The sequence below is a fragment of the Ovis canadensis genome, chromosome 12 (assembly GCF_042477335.2).
Source record: "Ovis canadensis isolate MfBH-ARS-UI-01 breed Bighorn chromosome 12, ARS-UI_OviCan_v2, whole genome shotgun sequence".
Taxonomy (NCBI): domain Eukaryota; kingdom Metazoa; phylum Chordata; class Mammalia; order Artiodactyla; family Bovidae; genus Ovis; species Ovis canadensis.
The window spans coordinates 73473408-73499128 of NC_091256.1; the positions used below are offsets into that span (position 1 = coordinate 73473408).

At 45.6% G+C, this 25721-nt stretch overlaps 1 protein-coding gene across 1 annotated transcript in view; it reads left to right on the top strand.

Moving 5' to 3' along the window:
* Positions 1-7824: 7824 nt before the first annotated feature.
* LOC138415852 (voltage-dependent R-type calcium channel subunit alpha-1E) overlaps positions 7825-25721 on the top strand; it is a 305764-nt gene continuing 287867 nt past the window's right edge. The window contains exons 1-2 of the mRNA XM_069544395.1: positions 7825-7917; positions 8767-8906. Coding sequence (XP_069400496.1) covers positions 7825-7917; positions 8767-8906 — 233 coding nt within the window. The remainder of the gene's footprint in view (positions 7918-8766; positions 8907-25721) is intronic.

The following is a 25721-nucleotide window of genomic DNA, read 5'->3' on the forward strand; positions in this document are numbered from 1 at the left end:
GAGTGAGATGGGAGTTGTTTGGTCTAAAAGCAATGAGAAGTTCAGTGCAGCTACACAGTCAACATTGCAGGGTTAGTGCTGGGGATCTTTTGTTTTGAGTAACTGAGTCCATTGACCTCCCTAAGAGAGCAGTGGGCTGTATGGGCAAACAGAAAGCCTTTGGGGGGGTTCTCTGCCTCGTTGCTATATTCTCAACATTGCTTCCTTTGTCTTTCATTCATTAGGATTTCAGTCTTTAGGAGTAGGTGTAATGGCATTTCCATCTTCTTGACAGAGAGGGAGAGAGGTGTGTTCAGGACTGCCTGTCAGATGGTGAATTTGAACAGAGGCAGCTGTTGTCATGGTGATGGTAGGTTGCATCCCACCACCATGGAAACCAAAGTTAAAAAACTGATGTTAAGGCTGGAAGTCACATGACACATTTTTGTTTTGTTTTGTTTTTTAAAAAAAGAGAAAGGGGTTTGGTTTTTCAATCTGATTTTTTTTTTTTAAGGCGAGTTGGGTGGTGAGAAAAATTCCAATAAGGAAGTGATGAGATAATGAAATGGGACAATGCAAAGTATGCAGAGCCTTCTACCTCATTTTTCTGCTTGTTAGCAGTGTGTTTCTGCTGTAATGCGGATGGGAAAGGGAGGACAGATCCAGGATGGATTTCCAGAATTGCAGTCAGAACTGTGTACTGATTCTTCTATCACAGGAGCAAACACTGGGGTTTAGCCCTCCTGCCATTCAGTGACTATGTGTCATCCATCCCATCGATAAGTTTGGGACAGAGACTGGGAACCTAAAAATAAGGACTGAGAAAAGAGTTGGGGGTGGAGTTGAGGGCGTGACTTGCCCCAGATATGAGAGTGGTTCATACATTGATAAATTCAGATGCTTAACATTGTCTTTCAGGAAATTGAAAAATTTATCAGTAACCCCTCAGAACCCCAAAGAAAGCAATGGCTCCCTTTATTTCCTTTTCTGAATGAGACTTCTTTGGATACTCTGTCCTGCTGGGTCAGCCACAGAAGCAGGTTCAAAGAAGTCCAGGAGGAGCCTATCCAGGAGCATGTTAGCCTCTGGGCCTAGGCTCCCTTGGACCATGACTTACCTCTGAACCTGGCCTTTGACCTCAACCTGACCTCTAACCTCTGAACCTAGGTCAGGCAGAGCTGCAAAGGCTTGCTGAGAGTGTTAGAAAGCCCTCTTGGCTCATCATCTTTTTATCTCATAGTCACTCCTACTTCATCCCATGATCTGGAAAGAAGGTGAAACATCTTTCCAGGAAGGAGAGCTGGCCCCAGGCCTACCAGGGCTGGTTTGGATTTTCTTTTCAGTCTGGGAGGCATTGAAGAACTGTACACACGGCATGTGTGGAAAGGCTGGGAGACAACTATTCCTGTGAGAATACTGGCCTCTTGGGAGGGGTGCAGACAGTGTCTCTGGAGACGATGGTGGTGGCCCTGTCCATGTCTGGATTTTAGGCATGAGGTCCTGTCTCTGCCCTACTTCTGGTCCCTCCAGGGCAGATGTATCGTTCTCCATGGCCCAGGCGGGGGATATGATCTCACCAGCATTATCTCACTGCATTTCCATCAGGGTCTGTAGGAGCCAGAGCCGGACCTCTATGATGGTTCAACCCCTCCCATTCTTAGCTCTGGCCTTGGGTGTGATGAATGTCCCTTCTAATCACTGGGAAAGATTGCATCAGAGCCATCAGCTTCATAAATCCTCCTCTGGGGACTGCTGTTTGGATGTGCTTTCCATATTCCCAGGAGGTTCTGGGCCAAATGTCTTTGCTCTCTTCCCGGAGACTCATTACCATAATTTTCTTTTCAATCCTTTATTGCTGTGGGTCTCTTCAATGTCAGCCCCTGGCTGCAGCCAGCCAGCCAGCCAGCCCACTCCCGGCGGCTGTGACCACTCACAGATGCTTCCCCCAAAGCTTTAAGCCACAGCTGATGCTTAAAGATGGATTTAGTAGGAGAATAAAAACGAATGCCCATGTGTGTAGCACCTTATGGTTTTCAAAAGTTTCTTTTAAAAAATATTTATTTCATATTGGAGTATAGTTGATGTACAATGTTGTGTTCATTTCAGGTATACAACAAAGTGATTCAGTTATGCATACACATGTAGCTGTTCTTTTTTTAGATTCTTTTCCATTATAGGTCATTACAGAGTATTGAGCAGACTTCGCTATGCTATATATACCGCTAACCGCTAAGTCACTTCAGTCGTGTCCGACTCTGTGCGACCCCCTAGACGGCAACCCACCAGGCTTCCCTGTCCCTGGGATTCTCCAGGCAAGAACACTGGAGTGGGTTGCCATTTCCTTCTCCAATGCATGAAAGTGAAAAGTCAAAGTGAAGTCGCTCAGTCGTGTCCGACCCTCAGCGACCCCATGGACTGCAGCCTACCAGGCTCCTCCGTCCATGGGATTTTCCAGGCAAGAGTACTGGAGTGGAGTGCCATTGCCTTCTCCTATGCTACATATACAGTAGGCCCTTATTGATCATCTTTTATATACATAGTAGTGTGTGTATATTCACGTGTCATCTTAGACTTTGATCCTCACGTTGTCCTTCTTTGGCTCTGGAGGATTGGGTGGCGGTGGTTTTCCCTGACTTGAGTACCATGTTGGAGTGACTTTTGTGGAGAACCGTGGCTCTGGTTTCCATTGCCAAACTACATATTCTCCATCGCATTCCAGGTCATGAGGGAGATTCTGATTCTTCTCATATTAAAAAGGCAGCCCGAAGGTCTTGGATAGCTAGATTTCACTATCATTCATTTTTAAACTATCCCTTTGGTGTTGAAGAAATCACAGACTTGGCAGCACCCTCTACCCCAAGACTGTCTTTGAGTCAACAGTCCACTTGTTAGAATGTGTCTGTGCAGCTGTGAGCAGAGATTGTGCATAATAATACCCAGTCCATCTTCTGACTTCCTTCCATCTCTTAGAATTGGGCATCCCCAAATAGGAGTCGAGGGTGGACAGGAGGAAAGGAGATGGACTTGCCCATAGGGAGTGTGCTTTGGTCCTGGGGTGAGGGATGAAGATGGGTCCTGAGGCCTGCTATCTTAAGACTATGCTATTCTGGACTCCCCCAGGAGTTTACAGCAATGGCCTAGGCACCCACAGGCTGCTCCCCACAAAAGCACGTGCTCCACCAGCCCTGGGCTTGGAATGAGAGCACAGCATTTCATCTGCCTGCCTGTGCCTCTGGTGGGCCCTCGGCCCCTCTGAGCTCATTCAGTCTCCTCGGAGTTCCAGCCTCACAGCTCTGAGATGAGGCTGCTGAGAGTAGAAGGGACCTAGGATCAGCACCCAGGTGGTACAGAGATGCTTGTCTCCCTGGGGGCACCCAGGTTTGCTGTATGGGGCCCAAGTCCTGCTCAGTTCTGTACCTGCACATCAGTCCCTGTGGGGTGTGCAGAGGGAAGACAGCTCCCAGGCCCGGCCCCCGGGGCTCTGTGGACAGGCAGAGCCAGCACCACCATGGTAGCCAGCAGCTCACTGGGAGGGTACCCCCCCTACCTCCCGTCTCCTGCCCCGGCTCTCTGGGCTTCAGGAAAGGAGATGAACAAATATCAGGTGTGCAGGCCAAGTCGTGCTGCTTGAATTAGCTGTGTTGCTAAGGAAACAAGTCAACCATTCCAAGGAAGGAGCATTGGGTAACGGAGATAAATCAATAAGGAAACCTATTTTTATCATTTCCCTAATGATTGTCTTGAAGCTGTGAGACGGGGAAGGGAGAGTTGGGAGTGACACAGGTCCTCATTAACGGGCTCAGAGGGAGAAAGGAGTGAAGGGGTGTTCGGGGAGCTTGCTAAGAAAGTTTATAAAATGAGGCCCCTAGCAAGCAGACAGCGAGACAGATGCAGAGGAGGCAGCTTTGCAGGTTTCAAAGAACTTCCGTGGCCATTTCCTCATTTAGTCCAGTCTCTGTTCTCTTGCATTTGATCCTCTCAGAAATCTTGAGCTAATAATTTCCATGACCCTCAGGTTGGTATGGGTTTTTAATGTTGGTTTTGTTTGCTTGTTTGTTTCAGAATAAATCTAGCTTTAATTGATTTCACAGCTGTATATGAATACATGCTCATTATAACACAATGCATTAAGGAGCGAAGAAGTAATCCTACTACCCCAAGAAAACTCATTATCCTTCTAACAAGACAGATTTTTTTCCTTTGCTCTTACAAAATCTTTTTTTCATTAAAGGGATCTTCTATGCATGCTGTTTTTTTTTTTTTTTTTAAGAGTTAATATGTGTACATCACTTGCCCGACAAAGGTCCGTATGGTCAAAACAATGATTTTTCCAGTAGTCATGTACGGATGTGAGAGTTGGACCGTAGAGAGCGCTGAAGAATTGATGCTTTCAAACTGAGGTGCTAGAGAAAAGTCTTGAAAGTCCCTTTGACAGCAAGGAGATCAAACTAGTCAATCTGAAAGGAAATCAACCCTGAATACTCATTGGAAGGACTGATGCTGAATCTCCAATACTTTGGCTACCTGATGTGAAGAGCTGACTCATTGACAAATACTCTGATGCTGGGAAAGATTGAAGGCAGGAGGAGAAGGGAATGACAGAGAATAAGGTGGTTGGATGGCATCATCGACTCAAGGGACAAGAGTTTGAACAAACTCTGGGAGATGGTAAAGGACAGGGAATCCTGTTCTGTTTCATGATGGGCATTGCTCTTTGAGGCCTTGGCAACGCGGAGTTGCCTTTGACCTTTCTGAGCACATCTTTGTCTAGCCTGTGAGGTGTATGCTTATACCCTGTGGGCCCTTCCTTGCAGCCCAGGCTCTTCCCCTGGGAGGTACATCAGAGCCCTTGCTAAGGGCCTGAAGTTCTGTTTCGGGAAGACCGGGAGCGGTGCCCCTGAGTCAGCTCCCAGATGGGGGTCCAAGCCAGTGGGAGTGACTACAGCCTGGTCACTATGATGGCTCCTCAGCGGAGCTGCAGCTCACAGACTGGGACGCCTCCCTTTCATTCAGCCTGCGCTCAACACTGAGTGAGCTTCTTCCCTGTGTCTGGAGCTCTGCTGAGCCCCGCCAGTGGAGACGTGAACAAACCCCGCTCCTGCTTTCCAGGTAGAGTTTCTTTGTGGAGATCAATGTGATGGTGAAATTGCACCCTGCGGAGAGCTGGGGGGCACAGGGAGAAACCTTTACAGGCCAGGTGATATTTCACCTTGATCTTGATATATGACCAAGAAAAGAGGAGAAAGGCCGTTGTAGGAGGAAGCAAAAGCACTGAGATGTAAGGGCCCATTCTTTGTACTTTCTTCAGAAAGGGAAGCAGACGGGAGGTTGAAGGGAAGAGCTACAAGGGGGAGTGGCTGGGGCCTGGGTAGGAGTGGGGGTTCTCTCCTGTTCTTCTCGCCTAAGATTTCCCTGGCCCCCTTCTTTCTTTCACCTAGTCCTCTTGGGCTTCTGGACCTCCTCTGCCACCCATCCTCACACCCACTTCGCACCTCTGTGTCCCGGCCAGATAACCGAAGCACAAAACTCCCTGTTAAGACCAGTCAGCTCACCTAGCCCACAATGTCCAGGTGCAGACAGATCAGCCTTGTGGTAGACACAGGGCTAGCCTCCTCGGCAAGGTGTGGCCATCACCATACAGGACGCTCACAGCAGGAGAGAGGCTGACAAGTCAGATTTCCTGTGACTGGCCACGTATCTGGTTGGCTGAGAATTCATGAGGGCTCAATAAATGGCACCACCGAAGCCTAGGAGGCTAGAATCTAAAAGTGAGAGTTTAGTAATTCATAGGTTCTGAGAAGACCCTGTTTCCACATCCTCCCAACCCAAACCCTCTGCCTGCAGTCTGATGTCTAAGGGCCCATTCAGAGCAGTGATCCTTTGGCTTAAAATTTTGAAAACATCAAATATATCCTTGAGAGGGGTGTTCCTTTAGGCCTTGTAGAGCACCCTGACCTCAGGATGAATTCATGTCCGGGGCACTCTGGGGTGAAATTATGAAGTAAAGGTGAAACTATGGGAATTCAGTTTGTCTGTGGACTAGCTGTGTGGGGGAACTTGTCACAAGAAAGTAAGCGCGTTAAGTGAGATGAGCATCTCTGAGGTGTGTTTGCTAGTGTTTGGCTCTCAGGGTCCTAGCTTGGTACCCAGAGATGCCGAAGCAGAAGGGATGGCAAGGTGGCTGGGGGGCTTTCCGGGTGGTGCAGTGAGGCTCCCCTCTGAGCGGGTTTCAGTGAGCACAGTAGGGTGTGGAGGCAGGAGCCTGGCTCTGAGGTTCTCTGAGCCCTATCTCGTTTTCGGATCTGGCTGCTTTGCCCTGCAGGACAGCAGAGGCGGCAGAACTGTCCTGAGGGTATGAGTCCTGGGCGAGTGTTGGGTGTGTGGGAAAGGAAGACAGCCAGCTGCTGGGGCTGTGACTCAGGGATGGATGGGGGCAGGGAGGAGGTGCTGCTAAATGAAAAGTTCCAGAGGCTCGGATGCAAGCCAGCCATCTCACCCCCTGCAACCTACCATTCTAGCTAGCATCAGGACCAGAGCAACTGGCGGGCGAGTTGCATCCTGCACGGACCCCCCTCCCCTCCGTCTGTCAGGGATGTGCGAGTGCCCTTTGACCATTGATGTTCACGGCCACATATAACCTGGTGGGGATGGTGAGGCATCAGGGGACGTGTTTATGGTTTGTCCCCCTCCTGTGCCACCTAGGGAGGGCTCTGGGCCCTACCTCCTGCACAGCCAGCCTGAATGGGGGCGGGGGGAGACAACATCCCTTCCCCTTCCTCCACGTCATCGCACTTTCTACCTGTTGCTCCCACCTGGATTCCAGATGCTGCCAGATTACAGGTTGTTCAGCAAGACCAGAGGCAGCAACTCACTGCTGTTTGTTGCAACAGTAGTTATAGAATGAAATCCCATGTGCAGAATGACTCTGGAGCTGGGGATTCCCTCTCCTTTTTTCTAGAAGTTCCTCACTCCCGCCTCCCCCTGGTTTTACAGCACAACCTTTCTGCGGGAGCCAGGATGCTGGCACTGGAATCACAGTCCTGTTTTTCAAAAAGTCACAGGGAGCCCACTCACCTCTCCAGAAAAATGCAACAGAAAACAGAGCCTGAATTCATTATCCTCTCGTTTGTAGTTTGATTCCTAGAGGCCCTGACTTCGGTGCCCTGGCTGCAAGCTCATGATATGTATCTCTGATTTCTTTAGATGTAGGTGCTTAGGAGAAAATAAAATGGGACAAAGCTAGTTTCTCCTGGACCCATTAAATATTATACTGAACTGGATATTAAAATAAAAGGGAGCTCATGGAGACAGTGGCTCCTTTTCTAAGGGCCCTTCTTCTATTCAGTTGAGCAGAGCTTCAAGAGAAGGGCACTCCAGATGTGATTCCCAGAGATAGCCACAAACAGCCGCAGCTGGATCCTTGCTGGAGCATCAGTGGTTTGAAGATAGAGAAGAACATGGAGCCTGCAACAGCATCATTGTTTCTTCCTCTCTTTGTCCCACTTCCTTTTTCTGTCCTGGTTAATTCCCGGATATGTCACTGAATTCACTAAGAATCTGGAATGTCTACCATATGTCTAATACATTATTTACTGACTGCATTCTTCCTTTCCTTGAGAAAATGCTTTGTCTTCAGAGTCTGATCAGAAACGGTTCTAGTTCCGTGTGCTAAGGACCAGCCACTGTTCTGCCTGCCTGTCTGCTCCTGTCAATCATGCTGACTGCACAGACATGCTGTGGGTTGATGAAGTTTGTGTATGGATGTACATAGCCATCTTGGAGGCTGTCCTTCTCTCTTTGGTGATTCTGTTTCTTAACTCCTCCTTTCCCACGCCGTTTGAGTACATGATCTTGGCCACCATCATTGCCAATTGCATCGTCTTGGCCCTGGAGCAACATCTTCCTGAGGATGACAAGACCCCAATGTCCCGCAGACTGGTAGGTGCCTCTCTCCTCATCTTTCTTTCCCCCTGTTCCTCTTCTTCCCTGGTTTCCTTCTCCTCTGCTTTATCACCTGGCCCCCTTCTCTCTTTTCCGACTCTACTACACTTCTGTGGATTTGTTCTTTGCTGAGGAACAGGTTGGTGACAAGTCCCACTGGGGTTCATAAAGAGGACTGACCTTTTAAATTCCTGCTCCCAGGAAGTTCTGTGTCTACAGCACATGGCAGCCAGGCCAGACGAAAGGAAAGGCCCAGGGTCCACTTGCTTCTCTCTTCTTCCTGGGGGACTTTGAGAATGAGAGGAAAAAGGGAGAGCAAAGGAGGGAGGATGAAGGATGCTCAAAGCCTGTGTGCTGTCATGGTTCTGAACTTCCTAAATGTTTGTCCATACTCTCTGTAAAGAAATTATCCACGTGTCTAAAGTACCCCCCGCAAAGAGAACAAACAAAATGCTTAAAATCCAAACAAATGGGTAAGTGGCTCCAGTCTGATTACGCATGGATGAGAAAGGACTCTTAAGCTTCCAGCGTAAGTGATGACCATCTGTGGGAATGCCAGCCCCTTCAAGGCCAAGCCAGCACCATCAGTCTTTGCCTTGGGAAGACAGCTGGTCCTGGGTGTGAGCCCCACACCCACCCACTTCTGCAGCTGGCTTCCCTTGCTCTTGTGTACTCCGTGAGTCCTGCAGCACCCTCACTTCCCAGCTGTACACGGGGCTGCTCAGCACAGGCATCCTGGTGTCCTGTAGGAGACAGGAAAAGTCAGAGCAGAGGGGTAGCTAGGCAGGGGGTGCCTTGGTTGAAGCAGTCCTCCTCTTACCAACACCTCTGTTCTTCATCCCGCAGGAGAAGACAGAACCCTATTTCATTGGGATCTTTTGCTTTGAAGCTGGGATCAAAATCGTGGCCCTGGGGTTCATCTTCCATAAGGGCTCGTACCTCCGCAATGGCTGGAATGTCATGGACTTCATCGTGGTTCTCAGCGGGTGAGTCCTCTTCCTGTCTCTTCTTTGTACGTGGAGGCGCCTGTGGGGTCATGAAGTGGCTGGTGCGAGAAACCTGGGAATTGGGGGGAGACGATTCTGTGGAGGCAAGGAGGAGGAGGAAGTTCAAGGATAAGATTCCCATGGTACTAAGCCATGGCTGAGCCAGCTGCAGGGGAGTGCAAGTGTTCTGGAGATGCACATGGCATTAGACAGAGGCTGTGGACCCAAGGTCTGGCTGCTGCTGCTTCTGGTTTCCCATTCTATGTTCTGCTAGTGCTGAACACACGTTTCCAAATGAGTCTTTTCACTAAAGCAAGCAGCTTGCCCTGGCATGAGAGAAAACCCCCGTAATGGGCCAAAGGATGCTATCAGGTGCAGTTTTCTTTAGGAGGTTGGGAAAGACTCTTTTAAGTATATTGTCTGAAATGGTACTTGGGACTCGTGTCTTGACAACAGAGGATTTTTAAAAAATGATTTACAGATTTATTTATTTATAGATTTATGTATATTTATAATATGAGAAGCTGTAAAACTGAATCATGTGAAAATGTTTGATAACACGTCCCTTTGGAAATTGACATAGTAACACTACATTGTGTTACAGGTGGTATACATGATGGCAGTACTATTATATAAATATTTGATCATTCTGCTTTTGAAAATGAATACAGTGTACCTCTCCTGGGGCCAGTCCAGTGCTGTTGTGAGCATATGTGGTGGGCCTTGGGACTGGCGATGGTGAGCATGCCTGCTCAGGCTTTTGGGGCTTCTCCTGTGTCTCTATATCAGGCTGCTCTTGGTACCTGCACGCGAGGGGGCAGCCCGTGGGTCCTCTGTGGCTGTGGCGGCAAAAGGTGTAGCATGGAAATTCCTTTACCCGCTGCCCAGAAATTGAAACCTGTGAGGACAAGTTAAGAGCTGGGTGGAAAAGTGAGGAGCGGGGAGAGATGAGCTACCGTTATTATTGACCAAAGGCAGAGGGGAGCAAAGAAGACCTTTTTCTTTTCCTTTTTTTTTTTTTTCCAGAGGAGTTGGGGCAGGTAAAATCTGGCAAGAGTGAGAGTTTAGAAACACTTGCATCTTTTCATTGTCTTTTGCAACAGACATCATTGTCATACGTTTAACGTTCATGTCAACTATGATTAAGTGAAAGGGGAAAAGTTGAAGGTGTAATAGACTAGAATGTATAAATAGAAACTAGTGAGCATTGAACCCCTTAATATAGGGATCAGATAAGTAGTAGAGATGACTCTCTATGTTTAAAAACATCTGTTGCCTTACAAAAGGATCTTCTGAAGGTTATTTTTTCTAAAAGAAAATGCTACTACTGCATTTAAAGTGTGATTTAGTGTGTAAAGATACAGCTTCTGCGTCGTGTTTCAGAAGTACACAGTATAGACAGTAGTACACCTGGGTGATGTCTTGTGGGTTTTATCCCCACTTAATTAAACTGTGATTGACAAATGAAAGTTGTCTATATTTAAGGTATACAATGTGATGATTTGATACATTGAAAATGATTACTGCAATCAAACTGATTAACATATCCATCACCTCACATAGTTTTATTTATGGTGGTTAGAACACTTGAAAACTACACTTTTAGGAAATTTCAAGTATGTTATACATTATTATTTACTATATGATAATATAGTAATAATATAATAATATATGCATTATTATTTACCATGGTGAATACTAGGTCTGCAGAATGTATACGTCTGTAGCTGAAAGTTTTTACCCTTTGATCAATATCTTCTCCTTTTCCCCTAGTCCCTCATAACCACCTTTCCTCCCACTGTTACTGTGACTTCCACTTCTAAGAAATTAGTGTAATCAATAAAACAGATCGCACAGCATTTGTCTTTATTTCCATAGTGTCCTTTAGGTTCATCCATGTTGCAAATGGCAGGATTTCCTTTTTAAAGACTGAATAATGTTCTTATGTGTGTGTGTGTGCATGTATATCTGTATCACAGTTTCTTTATCCATTCATTCATTGATGGAAATTTAGGTTGTGTCCATATCTGGCTATTGTGAATAATACTGCAATGCACATGGGACTGTAGACATCTGTTTGAGGTAATGATTTCATTTTCTTTGAACATGAAATGTCTATTTCATTTTCTTTGGACCCAATACCCAGAAGTGAAATTACTGGATTATATGGTAGCTCTATTTTTAATTCTTCTGAGGAATTTCCGTACTATTTTCTACAGTGACTGGGCCAATTTACATTTCCACCAACAAGGCACAAGAATTCTTTTTTCTCCACATCCTCACCAACAATTGTTATCTTTTGACTTTTTGCTAATATTAATAGCTTGGGGATGATTTAAATGTCCATAAAATAATATATACTATATAAATAGTCCCCAACTTATGATAGTTTACCTTACATTTTTTTTTTTGAGTTTCTGATGATGCAAAAGCAATACTCTTCCAGTAGCGACTGAACTTTGAATTTTGATGTTTTCCATAGGCAGTATGGTACTGTCTTGTGATGCTGGGCAGTGGCAGATACAGCTCCCAGTCAGCCCTGAGATCATGAGGGTTATTGTTGTGTTTTTTACTTTCAGTATAGTATTCAATAAATTGCATGAGATATTCAACACTTAATTAAAAAATTAGCTTTGTGTTACATGATTTTACCGAAGTGTAGTCTAATGCAAGTGTTACCTGTAGTCTAAAGCAAGTTACCTGTAATGTGGCTCAGCTATGATGAGGCTCAGCTAACTAGGTAACTAGGCTCAGCTATGATGTTCACTAGGTTCAGTCAGTCAGTCAGTTCAGTTGCCCAGTTGTGTCCGACTCTTTGCGACCCCATGGACTGCAACACGCCAGGCCTCCCTGTCCATCACCAACCCCCGGAGCTTGCTCAAACTCATGTCCATGGAGTCAGTGATGCCATCCAACCGTCTCATCCTCTGTCGTCCCCTTCTCCTCCTGCCTTCAATCTTTCTCAGCATCAGAGTCTTTTCCAGAGAGTCAGTTCTTCACGTCAGGTGGTCAAAGTATTGGAGTTTCAGCTTCAGCATCAGTCCTTCCAATGAATATTCAGGACTGATTTCCTTTGGGATTGACTGGTTTGATCTCCTTGCAGTCCAAGGGACTCTCAAGAGTCTTCTTCAACACCACAATTCAAAAGCATCAATTCTTTGGTGCTCAGCTTTGTTTATGGTCCAACTCTCACATCCATACATGACCACTGGAAAAACCATAGCTTTGACTAGATGGACCTTTGTTGGCAAAGTAATGTCTCTACTTTATAATATGCTCTCTAGGTTGGTTATAGCTTTTCTTCCAAGGAGCAAGCCTCTTTTAATTTCATGCTGCAGTCACTGTCTGCTATGATTTTGGAGCTCAAGAAAATGAAGTCTCTCGCTGTTTCCATTGTTCATTAGGTTTGGTGTATTAAATGTGTTTTCAGGTTATTGTTGTTTTCAGCTTATGGTGGGTTTATTGGGGTGTAACCTCACTGTAAGTCATGGAAGATCTATACAGTAAAAGGCCTTAAATGAGTCTGAGTCATTTAAAAAATATGATCTGTTTAAAAGAAGACTACTGTAATGTGTGGGTTAATGTTAAAATTATGTGAATTCTTAGTCTCACTAAGTCTTATATGTGTCAGAGTCCAGTTGAAATTTCTTATCTAGTCCATTTCATTTCAAACTAGTCTATGTTCAATAAGGAAAATTTGGAAAATACAGAAAAAAAGAAAGAAAATCACTGACTAAGAAAAATTCCTGATTATTTTATGGTATTTCCTTCCGGCCTTTTTAATGCTTAGCAAGCTCTCTTCTCAATGCTTGTAATTTTGCTGCATTTTCTCGGTATATTATGGGCATAGTACATGTTACTCCATATTTTGGTAAAAAGCGGTAAAGACTGATCAGCAGTTTATGAAGTAGATGTACTCAGCTTCTGTATCCATTTTTGCAATTATCTGAGACTTAAGTTTCTTTCTGGATTTGGCTGTTATGAATAATTGTTAAAGACGCTCCAGTGTACATCTTTTGGGTGTCACATTTTAAGAGCCGTTGTGAGAGGCTGAAATTCTTCTAAGCATCTGCCTTGCTGGGGTGGGGCTAGGAAGTACGGTGTGTGAGGGAAGATGTAGGAACTGGCACTGGAGGCCAAGAGAAGCTGGTGGGAGCCATAAGCTTGGCCTTCAAATGAGGGTTGCCCCATGATTGAAGGGGCAGATTTGTAGAGGTCAACAGAACCCTTCATCAGTGTAACCAGTAAGGCCCTCTGTGTCCCCTTGTGTGGGGTGCACATGAGTGGGCATGGGTGCTGAGCCCTTGGCCAAGCCACTTGTCCTCTCTGCTTTCTCTCCCACCAGCCCCGATATCTGCTATTGTTAGCAGCTCCTTAGACTTTGCTGAAAGGCCACTGCCGTCCATCTGAACCGATAGGACTTTGCCCTGGTTCTTCCTGAACCTACTCTTTCTTTCTTTCCAGGGAAGGGGCATGGCACTCTTGAGATCCAAGCTCAGAGTTGTGATTCTATCCCATGGGAATGGATAATCAAATTTTGTCTTCTGCTCAGACAGTGCTTTCATCTACCATGTCACATTGCTTCTAAAATGCATTTTTCTCCTGCTGATGCATGTCTAAATTATACAGCCTGCGTCTTACACTAATGGCATGATATAGTTTAATTGACAGCGTTCATCTCTTTTGGTGGTGAGTAAAACCACGGGGCACCTACAACTCTTGGGGTCTTAGCTACAGTGAGTATGTTGTCATACCAGCCCAGATTTGAGATCGGAGTCATCCAGTAGTCAGAGGCGGTAAGTGCTCAGCCCAGGACCACCAGCAGCTTGACAGCAGATCCAGAGCTGGAAAGTGTCCTTTGACCCAGGGCTGGTGTGTCGCTCTTACTGGTGCAGCCCCTTCTCCAGGCTTCCTGACACCTGTCCCATGAGCAGCCCATGCCGGCCGCTCTGACTTCTCCTCTCAGCTCCAGGTGTCACCTACATCCACCTCCTGTGCAGAGCAGGAGTGGGTCCCACACTGCTGGAGTGGGACATCGCCTCGGGCTGAGACTGTCCAGCTTCTCAGCTCTCAGTGTGTGATGGGAGGTAGGGAGAGAGTTGAGGTACCAGACAGCTGGCTCAACCAAGGACCTGCCATCAATGTCCTTTGTTCAGAGATGGGGTTTGGAGGGCCTGGGCCACTGCCTTTTGCCTGAACCCCAGGCCTGCTAACTTTCATAATTCTTAGGTCTGTAAGCTGAGGCAATTTATGGTTCAGAGATAATTTATGTACATTACGCATCGAACCCTCATAATCCCCCAAATGGGATCTTGTCATCCCCATTTTATAGATGAAGCAACCAAGGTTCAGAAAGAGTACGTGGTATGCTAGGAGGTGCTAGAGCTGGACTTGAGCCCACATTTTCTGGCTCCAAGTTCCTTTGTCAACAGTCATTTCCTTATGCTGTCAGTGACCTCACAGGCTCTGCAGCTCTGTGCTTGGGTATTTCTTCAGTCCCCTTGAAGCCATGTGGGATGGGCTCAGTATAATCAGGCAGATGTCCTAGAGCCAGAGCTTAAGCTTCACATGTGACTTGAAGAGGACTAGAGCCCCATGTGTCCGTCCTAAGACTTCTAACCATGGGCTTGGAATACAGCCAACTCCCTGCTCTGTGGTTAAGAAGTCACGTTACTTAACTCTCATGGTTTCACCTGCAAGAACTGAACCAGAAGTCCTACCTTGTTTCCTAAGTTGGCTTGTTCATCCATCTATCCACCCATTTATTTAACAAACTATATGTTGTTGAACACTCAAATTCTGGGACTGAGAAACACCAAGGTTAATGTATTCTCATTTCTTCTAAAAGACAGTGAATTTGCCATTCTTTTAACAAATTATGGTGGCTCAGATGGTAAAGAATCTGCCTGTAATGGAGGAGACCCTGCTTTAATCCCTGGGTCAGGGAGATCCCTTGGAGAAAGGAATGGCTACCCCCTCTAGTATTCTTGCCTAGAGAATTCCATGGACAGAGGAGCCTGGTGGGCTTATAGTCTATGACATTGCAAAAAGTTGGACATGACTGAGTGAATAATACTTTTACTTCACTTTCACTTTCTTAACAAATTATTACCCTACATAACTTGGGATCTCTCTCATATCGATAACAATTCAAGAGATGCTATTTCTAAATATTTGTTAGGCCACCTGGATAATTCTAAATTACTTGAAGTCATTATTACATATTAGCCTTAAAAACAGGTCACAGCCCCTAGAATAGATGGGTGAAGATAGGGGAGGATGAGAACTCAGAGGCACTCCTAACCCATGGGTAGGAATAGGAAAGTGAGGGCCAGGATTGTGTCTTTGAACCCTATTCATGTCTGTGGATGATTAGAATAGGTACTTAATAAATACTAGTAGAATGGAATCACTTGGTCCATGCCAGGTTCTCTTGTCACCGATTAGATGTGAAAGAGAGTGCTAGGGCCACCCTGAAACTGTCAGTATGGAGGGGACACCTATTCCCAGTCCTTCCCTTGGTCGGTCCAAGCCAAGCCTTACTACAGCTCTCTCAGGTAGCTATGACCCAGCCCAGCTGCTCGAATCCTGATCACTCCATTAGAGAAATGAAAACTGGGAACTGAGTCTCTAGGTGAGTAAGGAATATTGGACTTCCTGTTGTTTGGCCTGTTGACTGGACTCTCAGGGTTACCTTTTGGGATTGCTCCCTGGGTGATGAGTGCAAAGGATGGGGTCAGAGCTGAATATTGACAACCCAACTTCTAGAGGTGGGGGCAGATGGAGGGATATGGAGAGAAGGGCTCTATTGCCTCACCCAGCATTTGCCATGTAATGAAAGCTGCCATCATTTGACCCATATGGCAAAAATTACATTTATATCTCCATATTTATTGCTCAGAACATGCTTTATGATCAGTTTGTCTAGCTTTTCTGTGGGAACTGACCTCTTTTGGCTATTGTTAGTTGCAGAAACATGAGTACTAACTCTGGAGTGGGCAGATGTATCTGAGCCTCCTTCCTCCACCAAGACCGTCATTCCAGGGCCCAGGTGACCACCTGTCCCCACCCCTGTGACTTCCTTCAAGTCCTTCAGGAGATATCGTTGAGGACCCACAATGTGCCAGGCACTGTGCTGCATGTGGGTGGTGCAGGGCTGAGTGTCCCCAGCAGCAGGCCACATGTCATGAAAACCCAGAGGAAGGGCACCCTGGCTAGCTCTGGGAACTGGGGAAGACTTCCTGGAGGAAGGAGCATTGAAATTGGGATGTGAGGGCAGGCTGATAGGACTTAGACAAGGAAAGGTGGAAGAGCTTTTCTAGGTAAGATAATTTTGCGTACAAATCCTTAAAGCTGAGAGAGAGCACACAGGATGCTTCCAGGGAGTTGGCCAGGGGAATAGTGAGCAATGCTCCCAGAGAGGGCAGCCGGGGCCAGCTCAGGCCAGCTGGGAGGAGCTCGTAGTGGAGCCAGAGGCAGAGGGACCCACTGAAGGCTTGGAGCAGGGACCGGTTTGAGCAGTGATTGGTTCTAACCCTATGCTCGATGCCATGCAGGTCTTTTTCATCCTGGAATTCACTTTGAGTAAAGGATGTGGAAAAGAGAGGGGGGAACCATTGCCATACCCTGAGCTGCAGTTTGGGAGGAGGTGCCTCACCCTGCAGAGAGAAGAAGAATGAAGGGAAAAGGGAAGGGGGAGGAGAAGAGCCCGAGGAGATGCCGCAGAAGAGCTGGGAGCTGCCATTGGAGGTCCCCAGCTTCTCACCATGGCACAGGCAGAGTGGTTCAGCCTGGAGCCTGTTGGTAGGAGGACGCTATCTGGAGCTAAATACATCGATAGGTATTTTTAGAGGGTTTCTGTAAGGAGGCCGCCCTAATACACGCGTTTCCTGAGCAGTTAAAGATCGAGGAAAGCACAGTTTTCCTTCCCCAGCACCGTCTTCCCAGTGCTGAGAATGTGGGGGAGGTGTTGATAACGCAGTCCCAGGGCCCCCAGCCCAATTTAAATCTCTGTGGTACTAGAATGATAGCACTTGGGATTTATATAGCGTCTCCGTGCCAGTGAGCCTGGCGAGCTTTTACAGACCTGTCTTTTACTCATTCTCTTCACTCTAAGTGGGTGAAGCAAGTGGGGGGTGGGAAGCAGGGAAGGGCTGGGTACAGGGAGGAGTCATTGGAGCTTGCTGTTTCAGAGATGGGGAAACTGAGGCCTAGTGAGGCAACGTGGGGGGCTAGGAGCTACTCAAAGGAACTGAGGCAACTGAGGTGGGATCTCGGGTGCTTTCATCCTGATGTTGGGGTGCTCTGCTGGCCCTAAGCTAGACTGCTTCTCAAGTTCTCTCTCCCAGTGGAGTTGGGCTGCTCGTCTGAAAGACCTCCACCTCCTCACCGACTCCTCATTCGTTTCTAGCTCCACTTTGGGGGAACACAGCTGCTGCTTGCAGCTTCTCCTTTTGTCAGAACATTAGTTCTCTGTTTTAATTGCATTTCCCTCCAGATGGATTCATGATGGAAAAGATAGTTAGGATATGAAATTTGGATTCAGGGAGGAGATGGGCAGAAGGCAAAACGTGGAGCTTTTGGACATCTCTTCTTTGCTCTTTGACGAGGTAAACTTTCTTTTGGGGAGACTTCAGATGAGAGTCCCAGCTAGTAGTTGACAGGCAGTTGAGCTGCAGTTGCTCCTTGGGTGGGAGATCATTTCTTAGTACATAGACCCTTGATCCCTTTTCTCTATTGAGACTCATCACTGATATATTCTACATATATTTATTGCATGATTAGAGTAGGTATTTACTATGTGAGTCCCTACTTACTATGTTCTGGTGTATGACGTTGCCATTGGGCTGGTTTCTCTTTCCTGAAGCGTTGCTTCATGTCACCTCCATAGATTGACAGAAGCTCAAAATGGAGAGAACTTGTGGGGTCCTGAATTGGTCTTGGTGTCAACAAGGAGGAAGGAAAGCCAGGGAAGTGAAGGAAGCTCAGACTGCTCGGGTGGCTTGGTTTGGGAGCATTTTTCTGGCTTTACATTCATTCAGGGTGACAGAGGGAAAGACGCGATGACCAGGTACTCTCTAAGCTAGACCACCACCCTGGGTCTGGAGCTCCCATTTGAAGGCAGTTAAATGCATCCAGTCTTAGGCAGGTGCATGAGTGTGTGTGAAAGAGGGCAGCAGGGGTGAAAAGTCTGCGGCAGGACTGCAGCGCAGAGGTGGCCACGGCATTAATGCTCATTCTCCAGATTTACAAGAGCGACTTGAGAATTAAAGGGCGTGTCTGCATTTCCGTTCTGCACGTGATGTGCGTCTCCTCCCTTGGGAACGTCTGTCTGTTGCTGTCATTGTAGTGTACAGTTCTGTGTGAAGTGTGAGATATAACAGTCCTGTTCAGTGTGTTTCCCTGAAGTTAGAAAGTAACAGATACGAGGAGTGAAGAGAGATTGCCAAGGGGAGCAGGGCAGAGGCTGGAAGGAACAAAAGGGTGTGCTGGGCTTCAGGAGAACATACAAAGGAAGGTTAAGTCTGAGGTTGCTAAGACTTAGCCACCGAATGTGAGACCTGGGGGAGTGATAAATCTGTCCAATTTTCCATGTTTATTATTTTTAACAGGAGAGAAAACTGAGACCCACATAGGTAAGCCACATGTCCATGGTCTTAGAGCTGGAATGTGCTGAGCTGGGTCCTGGTTGGTCAACTCTGGATTCAGGCTCAATTGAAGCTATACTCCACTCTTTCTGGCAGTGAGAATCTGTTACTTCCAGATTATATTCAGGCCACTGGGGTGTTAAGAAATAAATCAGATTTTTAAAAATTACTTGGCTGGAATATATGTGCAACTTATATGGAAACAGAATTTAATATAGTGGACTAAATGATTCAGGGTTTGGGGTCCTGGTCCTCACCCTAGTATACATTCCTTCTCTGATCCTTCAGTATGATACTAGGTGATACCTAAACCATCTCAGCTCTCCTTTATGAAATCTCATTTATGAAATAAAGGTAGGACTTCCACTGCCTACCTCACTAGGTCTTACAACAAGAAAATTCAGTAATGATGATGCTGCTGCTGGTGATGTGGGTTCACATTTTACCTATAGCTTGCACGTCTTATCTCAAATGTGGAAGCCCTCATATACTATCTCAGTATTTGCATACATCATTTTATGTATAGAAACACAAAGCAAGGCAGATATTATCTCCGTTTTATGGATGAGGAAACCGAAACTCAAAGAGACTAAGTCATGAGCTCAAGGCCAGACACTAAGGGGAGGGGCCGGCATTTTCATTGTATTATATTATTAGCCATCTAAACCCCGCGCAGTGTCTCCTGTACAACACAGCTGTCTCAGCCAGAGTGTTTTGAAAGACAGTGAAGCAAAATACGAAATCGGTGAGCAGAAATACTTTCCCCCTAGGTCAGTGATGTTATGAAGATAAATGTTAAAATATACCTAAAGCACCTTGAGCACCTTTTAAAAAAGATATTTAAAATTGAAAACATTGCAAATACCATAGTTCTGTAGGCCTCATTCAGAATTGCCGTTTATCTCCATTAAACTAACAACCACACAGACAAGTTTCACCGCAACCTATTGCAGATTCCATGACTAGGGCTGATTTAAAATTTCCCGTTAGTTGTCATTTTGCTCAAAGACAGAAGTTTCCTCCAAATGAATGTGAGGTATATCTTATTTCTTCTTAGAAGTATCTATTTTATCTGAACTAGTGAAATTCTCCCGCAGTTATTATCAGCAACAATAAAGAAATTCCAAGTAAAAGTGGAAACAAAGGCCTTCATTTTTAACCTCATCAACACTGTTTTCCAGATTCTTTTTTTAAGAAAATATTCTCTTTGTCTTCTGGCCCCCCGCATCACACAAACATACACAAGTCAGAGGGCTCTGGACATTAGAAAGGGCTGAGGAGAGTCCCCTTCCGCCTGGGAGGAGGGTCCAGTCAGGAGGACCATTCCAGTTCTCTCTCTGAGGAGAGCTGACAGGAAAGGCTGATATCCACCTCCCCCCCCCCCCTTGCCTTTCATCTCCTCCCGTCTCGGCTGCCACTCTTCTGTCAGGAGCCTGGACCTTGGTGACAGAATGGTTAGGAGAGGGGCTCAAGGTCATGGCTTTTCTCCCTGGCCTCCAGCTCTGGGACAGTGATTGGAAGGCAGAGTGACAGGTGTGACTGTCTCACACTTCAGATGTGGTGAAGTCTCCCAGTTTACATCCCTGTGGGGGTTCTGTGCATCTCACCTCTTCCCCCACCAACCCTCTAGGGCTGGACTAGTCCTGGAGGAGTCACTCTTAGTCCAGAACCACAGGCGTGGCCATGGGAAGTTGAAGCTGAGCTAGAACTGATGTGGGGTATCTTTGCTGTGCAGTCTTGATCAAAACTCTGGGTGATGGGTGGGAAAACCAGAAGGATTTATCTCCTGGGCCTCCCACTCAGGGTTACCCTTGCCCCCATGTCTGACACTTTGAGTTATGGGGAAAGACATAGGAGGAGGAAGGGCCAGGAGAAGACCCGGGGGAGGGAAGGATAGAGGCAGCCAGTATTCATCTTGGGCCTCTTATGTTCCAGATGTCATGCTGAGTAGGAGGGACACAGTCCTGGGTGGAGCTCTAGTTTCTCTCTTCTTGGAGCTAGCTGTCTAGTGGAGGAGACGGATACTAAATTAAACTTTAAAGGTGTATCAGGGTTTCAGAGGAGACGTGTCACAGGGCTAGGAGGATTTCACACTGGGACTCTAACCTAATCTGAGGGGAAGAAGGTCAAGAAGTTGACGTCGAAACCCAGAGATGGAGTAACCTTTCACTAGGAACAGAGAGAAGAGGGAGGGGAAGGATGAGGAGGGTTTAGGTGGAGGTTGGGGCAAGTGTGAAGGGCTGGAGGTGGGAGAGGGCAGCCCTGGGGAACAGAAGAAGGCCAGCGGAGCCCAGCGTGTAGTGACTAAGGTGAGGGTAACCTGAGGGGAGTTGGAGAAGGGGAGGGGCCACGTCATTCAGGGTCTGCTTGGCCCCACCAGGGATGTTCAGTGGGAGGCCGTCGGCTGGCTGGAAGCAGGGAAGTCGACATATTTGCAGAAAATGAATGGGGATGGGTGATGTTCGCTGAGAAAATAGAACTTCCCTGAATGATTCCCAGTCTGCTCAGGGTTAAGATAAAATTAATGTCTTCAAAGAGTCCCTCCCTCTCCCTTGCCTCCTCCATCCAACAGTGGCCCTCAACTATAATTTTGTTTAACCTATTGGAACTGTACCAAAACCCAGTCTCTAGACCTTATAATCTAACCCGTTCTACGCTAAAGATCTGTTAACCCTGCCCGGAGTAGAGACGTAGTCCTGCCTTCTGGATTCGCACTCTGAGTGTCTCCTACTGATTCAAATAATGGGTAAGAATTGATGAGTGTGTGGGCTTTAATTTTTGATGTTCAGCAGAGAAATTATTTTAAAAATGCTTTTCTGAGAACATTGCTATATGATTATTAGGATTTTTATTTTTCGGATAGAACAATAGTCAAAAGATCAAGCCAACCCACATGTTTGTTGATGAGATGTTTCTCTTCCTCCTGCTCCCTAAGCCCGTGACACATCACGATGCCGAATCTGGATCTGAGTTGAACTCTGGTTAATAGCCACCATAAATATACCATTTTGTGATCTAGGGGCCCCTTCTGGGGGGAGCTTAAGATGCTCTGTAATTCATCCTCTTCCCACTTCTCACGTCGGGAAAGGAAACAGGCCTCCCCTCTCAGCTCTCTTTCTGAGTAAGTATTGTGTTCTCTCTTCTAGAGACAAGTCACCCAGATGGAGGTTTCTCAGCTGGGCTATGATGTCGAGGTGGCAGGTGTTCACTGCTTACCCCAGGCTTCCCCACTGAGTACTTAAATTCACATCCTCTCTTCACATGAGTGCAGCCAGCTCTTTAATGTTCTGGCTTCCTCCTCCTTGCTCTTGCTTTGTTCTCCTCTTACTCTCCCTAACCTTTCTCTGTTTTCATTTTTCACTGTAGTTCAAAATAAAAGACTAGGTGAGTTGGGGACAGGTGCCATGGAGAGTGATGTATTTGTGTATGTGCTTATGTATGTGACGCTAGTTCCGACAGACACCTTCTTAGAGCTCTGTCTACAGGATGACTTTGACATTCAACCCCTCTTCTCCAGCAAACAGATCCACGTATGAGGTGGGTTCTCCCTCCTGGGAATCTGATAGCTCAAAGTTTGACCAGCTTCTACTGCAAACAAAGGAGGACTTCCATGATTACTTTAACTCCCCCCAGTTGTGACTGGTCTGAAAACAAACTAAAGCTGAGCACTAGGAAGTCACCCAGGAATTAACATTTTAGGACCACAGATAGAAAATAAAAGCACGTATATACTTTAAGAATACACCAATGGATTTTAGGCAGTTAGGGAGGTGGGTGAACCTAGAGCCCGTTATACAGAGTGAAGTAAGTCAGAAAGAGAAAAACAAATATGGTATGTTAACACATAAATATGGAATTTAGAAAAATAGTATTGATGAACCTATGGAAGAAATGGGGATGCAGACATAGAGAACGGGCTTGTGGACACAGCAGGGGAAGGAGAGGGTGGGGCAAATTGAGAGAGTAGCATTGACATACATATATATATATATATATATATACACACACATACACTTTCATGTATGAAACAGAAAACTAGCGGGAATTGGCTGTATAACACAGGGAGCCCACCCTGGCACTCTGTGACCACCTAGAGAGATGGAATGGGGGGGGGGTGTGTGTGTATAAAATTATGACTGATTTGCATTTTTGTGCAGCAGAAACCAACACAACATTGCAAAGCAATTATCTTCCAACTTAAAAAAAAATGGGTGAATTCTGTAGTATGTAAATGATACTTCAGTAAATATGTTTTTAAATAAAGGAAAAAAGAATGTACCTTAAGAGACCCCTGGAATGATTGCAGTGGCCATGCAGATTCAGGGCTGCACCCAGCATCGGCTGTTTCCTGAATAGTGTTTCTCACAATATGTACCACAGTATCATTTTTCTAAAATGTGTGTGGGTGCCATTGTAACTTATCAGATATAAAAACACTTAGACTAAATAGTGGTGGTGTTTTTCTCTTTTAGCTAGTATAGCATAGTGGTTAACAGTTTGGGCTCTGTAGATAAGCAGACTGGAGTTCCTGTTTCTGCTTTACTGTTTACTAGTTCTGTGGTTGTGGGCAAGCGATCCAGCTTCTTTGAGCCTCGGTGTCTTCATCTCTATGAAAAAGATGGGAGGTAGTGATGGACAGTAATACCTACCAGAGTTGCTGTGGAGCTATATTAATGAAATAGCTCCTCTGGGAGGGTGAAGTGAACCTTGGATTTTTGACATTAAAAAAGGAACCTTGCACTTGAGAGGGTAAGAACGGCGGATTCAGTGTGACCTGTTATTACAGACGAAGGGGCTGAGGCCCAGAGAGGGCTTTGAGAACTTGAACTCTAGTGTAGTCCTGGTGCTCTTGTCTCTGGGTAGAGGGTCACTTGCTGGCAGCTAACACCCGATTTTGGTCAGGAGGTGAGGTAGACATGGAAGTTAGATCATTGTCTAACCATTGTTAGACCGTCGTCAATTTTGGAACCTTTTTTTTTTTTTTTAAGTCTAAAATACCTTAAGTACTTACACTCATGAATGGAATGGTTTGGTTGGAGTAGAATATATATGCGTGTGTATCTGTCCATAAGACAGCTCAGCACAGTGTGATCAGGACACAGCTTTGTTCTGGTTGCTGGTTCAGTCTCTAGTAGTGGTTAGAAGAGGGAAAGATGTAAGCCAGGCCAGGGACACCCAGATCTTGATCCAAGGTTAGGTAACCCATACTTAGCATTTGGATTCTTTGTCTTCCACTGTCGATCCAAGGTAGCTTGAATAGTTAAGTCTTTTTTGGAGGTTGATTGTGCATTTTTCCTCATCATTGTCTGTATAAGGGTTAAAAAAATGTAAATTGTTGGATGTATGGTAGGTATATAATAAATACTTTCTTCTAATTATTAGTAATACCCATTGATTCAGGGAGTATTTCCTATGCATATACAAAACACTTTACTGAGTATTGGAAAGAAATAGGAAGATATCTGCCCTCAAGGAGCTTTCGGTTTGATATAGAGATAACATCCATATACAGATAATTTTAACCATTTGATCAGGAGGAAAGTTTGCAAATAAATCTGTTCTGTCCATTCAGCTTTCCATCTATCCACTTTTTATTAAGTGCTTTCTGTGTACAAGGTCTAGTTGTGAATGGCAAGAAGGACAGTGATAGAGTTAAATGAGGAAGAGATGGAAGGTCATTGGGAAATCATGCAACTGTTGACACCTGTATTGGAAGCTGGTATCTGCAGCCCTTAACACGTTTGCCCCCTATTTTGATCAGGCTTTGAAAGTAAAAATGAGAAGCAAGTAGGCTATTTCATTTCATTTTATTTTTGTGTTGCTTTTTCCTCTTTAAGGAACCAGTTGAGGCTATTTATAAAATGTTCGTGTTTGCCTGGATATCACTGCTGGTTAACATTTGGCAAACTGCAAACTCTGTGGCCAGGAGGACAGAAGATCAGGAGCCAGTGTCAAAGGGAAAACCAGCTTCTTCCTTTGCTAATGTTTTTTCTATCCTAGGTTGGCACAAAAAAGGTTGAGAAGTCAGATGTTTACTAGTGAACTGTGTGTGACTACAACAAATAAATTGGAGCCAGTAGCAAATAAATGATTGTTGTAGGTCTTTGGAGAAGGATTTATTATTGCGGCCAGAGTGTTCGAATGGTCCTTAGGGATGTCAATTACATTGCTCCTTGCTGCAGCTTCTCACATGCCTTCTGTACGGGGGTTATGTCATTAGATCTAGGAGAGCTTTTTCGAAGGGAAGAGGCTAGTTTGGCTTCAAGTTCAAGACCCTAATGAAACGAGTTTCAGAAAGGAGTTACCCAAATTATTTAGCTTTATTTACTGCTACTCACTATGTCCAACTCTGGAAAAGGGCTCCTTCATTTCAGCCACTGGCCCTTGTTATAGCAATGCCAGGTCAGGAGGCAGGGAGGGGAAGGATGGATGGAGAATTGGAATTACCTGCTTATTCAGGAGTGCTGGCTTAGTTAACAGCTGATGGTCAGTGTGAAGCACTGCATTAAACATTTTGAAGGGTTTTCTCCTTTAATTTTCACAACAACCCTAGAGGTAGATACTGTTATTATCACCACTGTATGAGGAAAGTAGGGCTTAGCTGGTTCAGGAATTTTCCCCAATCACACTGCTAGTGGTTAGTGGAGTAGGGATTCAAATGAAATTACCCAATCCCAGAACTCATGCTTTTTTGAATTTGTTTTATTTTTTAAAATTCTTTTGAGATACAGTTGATTTCAATAATTTTTTTGAATTTTAAAATAAATTTCAAAATAAATTATGATTTGAATAATTTCTGCTCTATAGCAAAGTGACTTAGTTACAAATATATTTTCTTTTTCATTTTCTGTTCCATTATGGTTGATCATAGGATATTGACTATAGTTCCCTGTGTTATACAGTAGCATCTGATTATTTATCCAGCCTGTATATGCTTTACATCTGCTAATCCCAAACTCCCAATAGTTCCTTCCCCCACCCCACCTCCCTCTTGGCAGCCTCAGGTCTGGTCTCTATGTCCAGAAGTTGGGTTTTTAACCATGATGCTGCACTGCCTTCCTAGCGCATATATCACAGTGACTGTCTACTCTGATTTTGTTTTACTCCTGATGCACATTAACTGACAAGAGTAAAGGGATTTATCTGTGATAGGTCAAAACCCATTCAT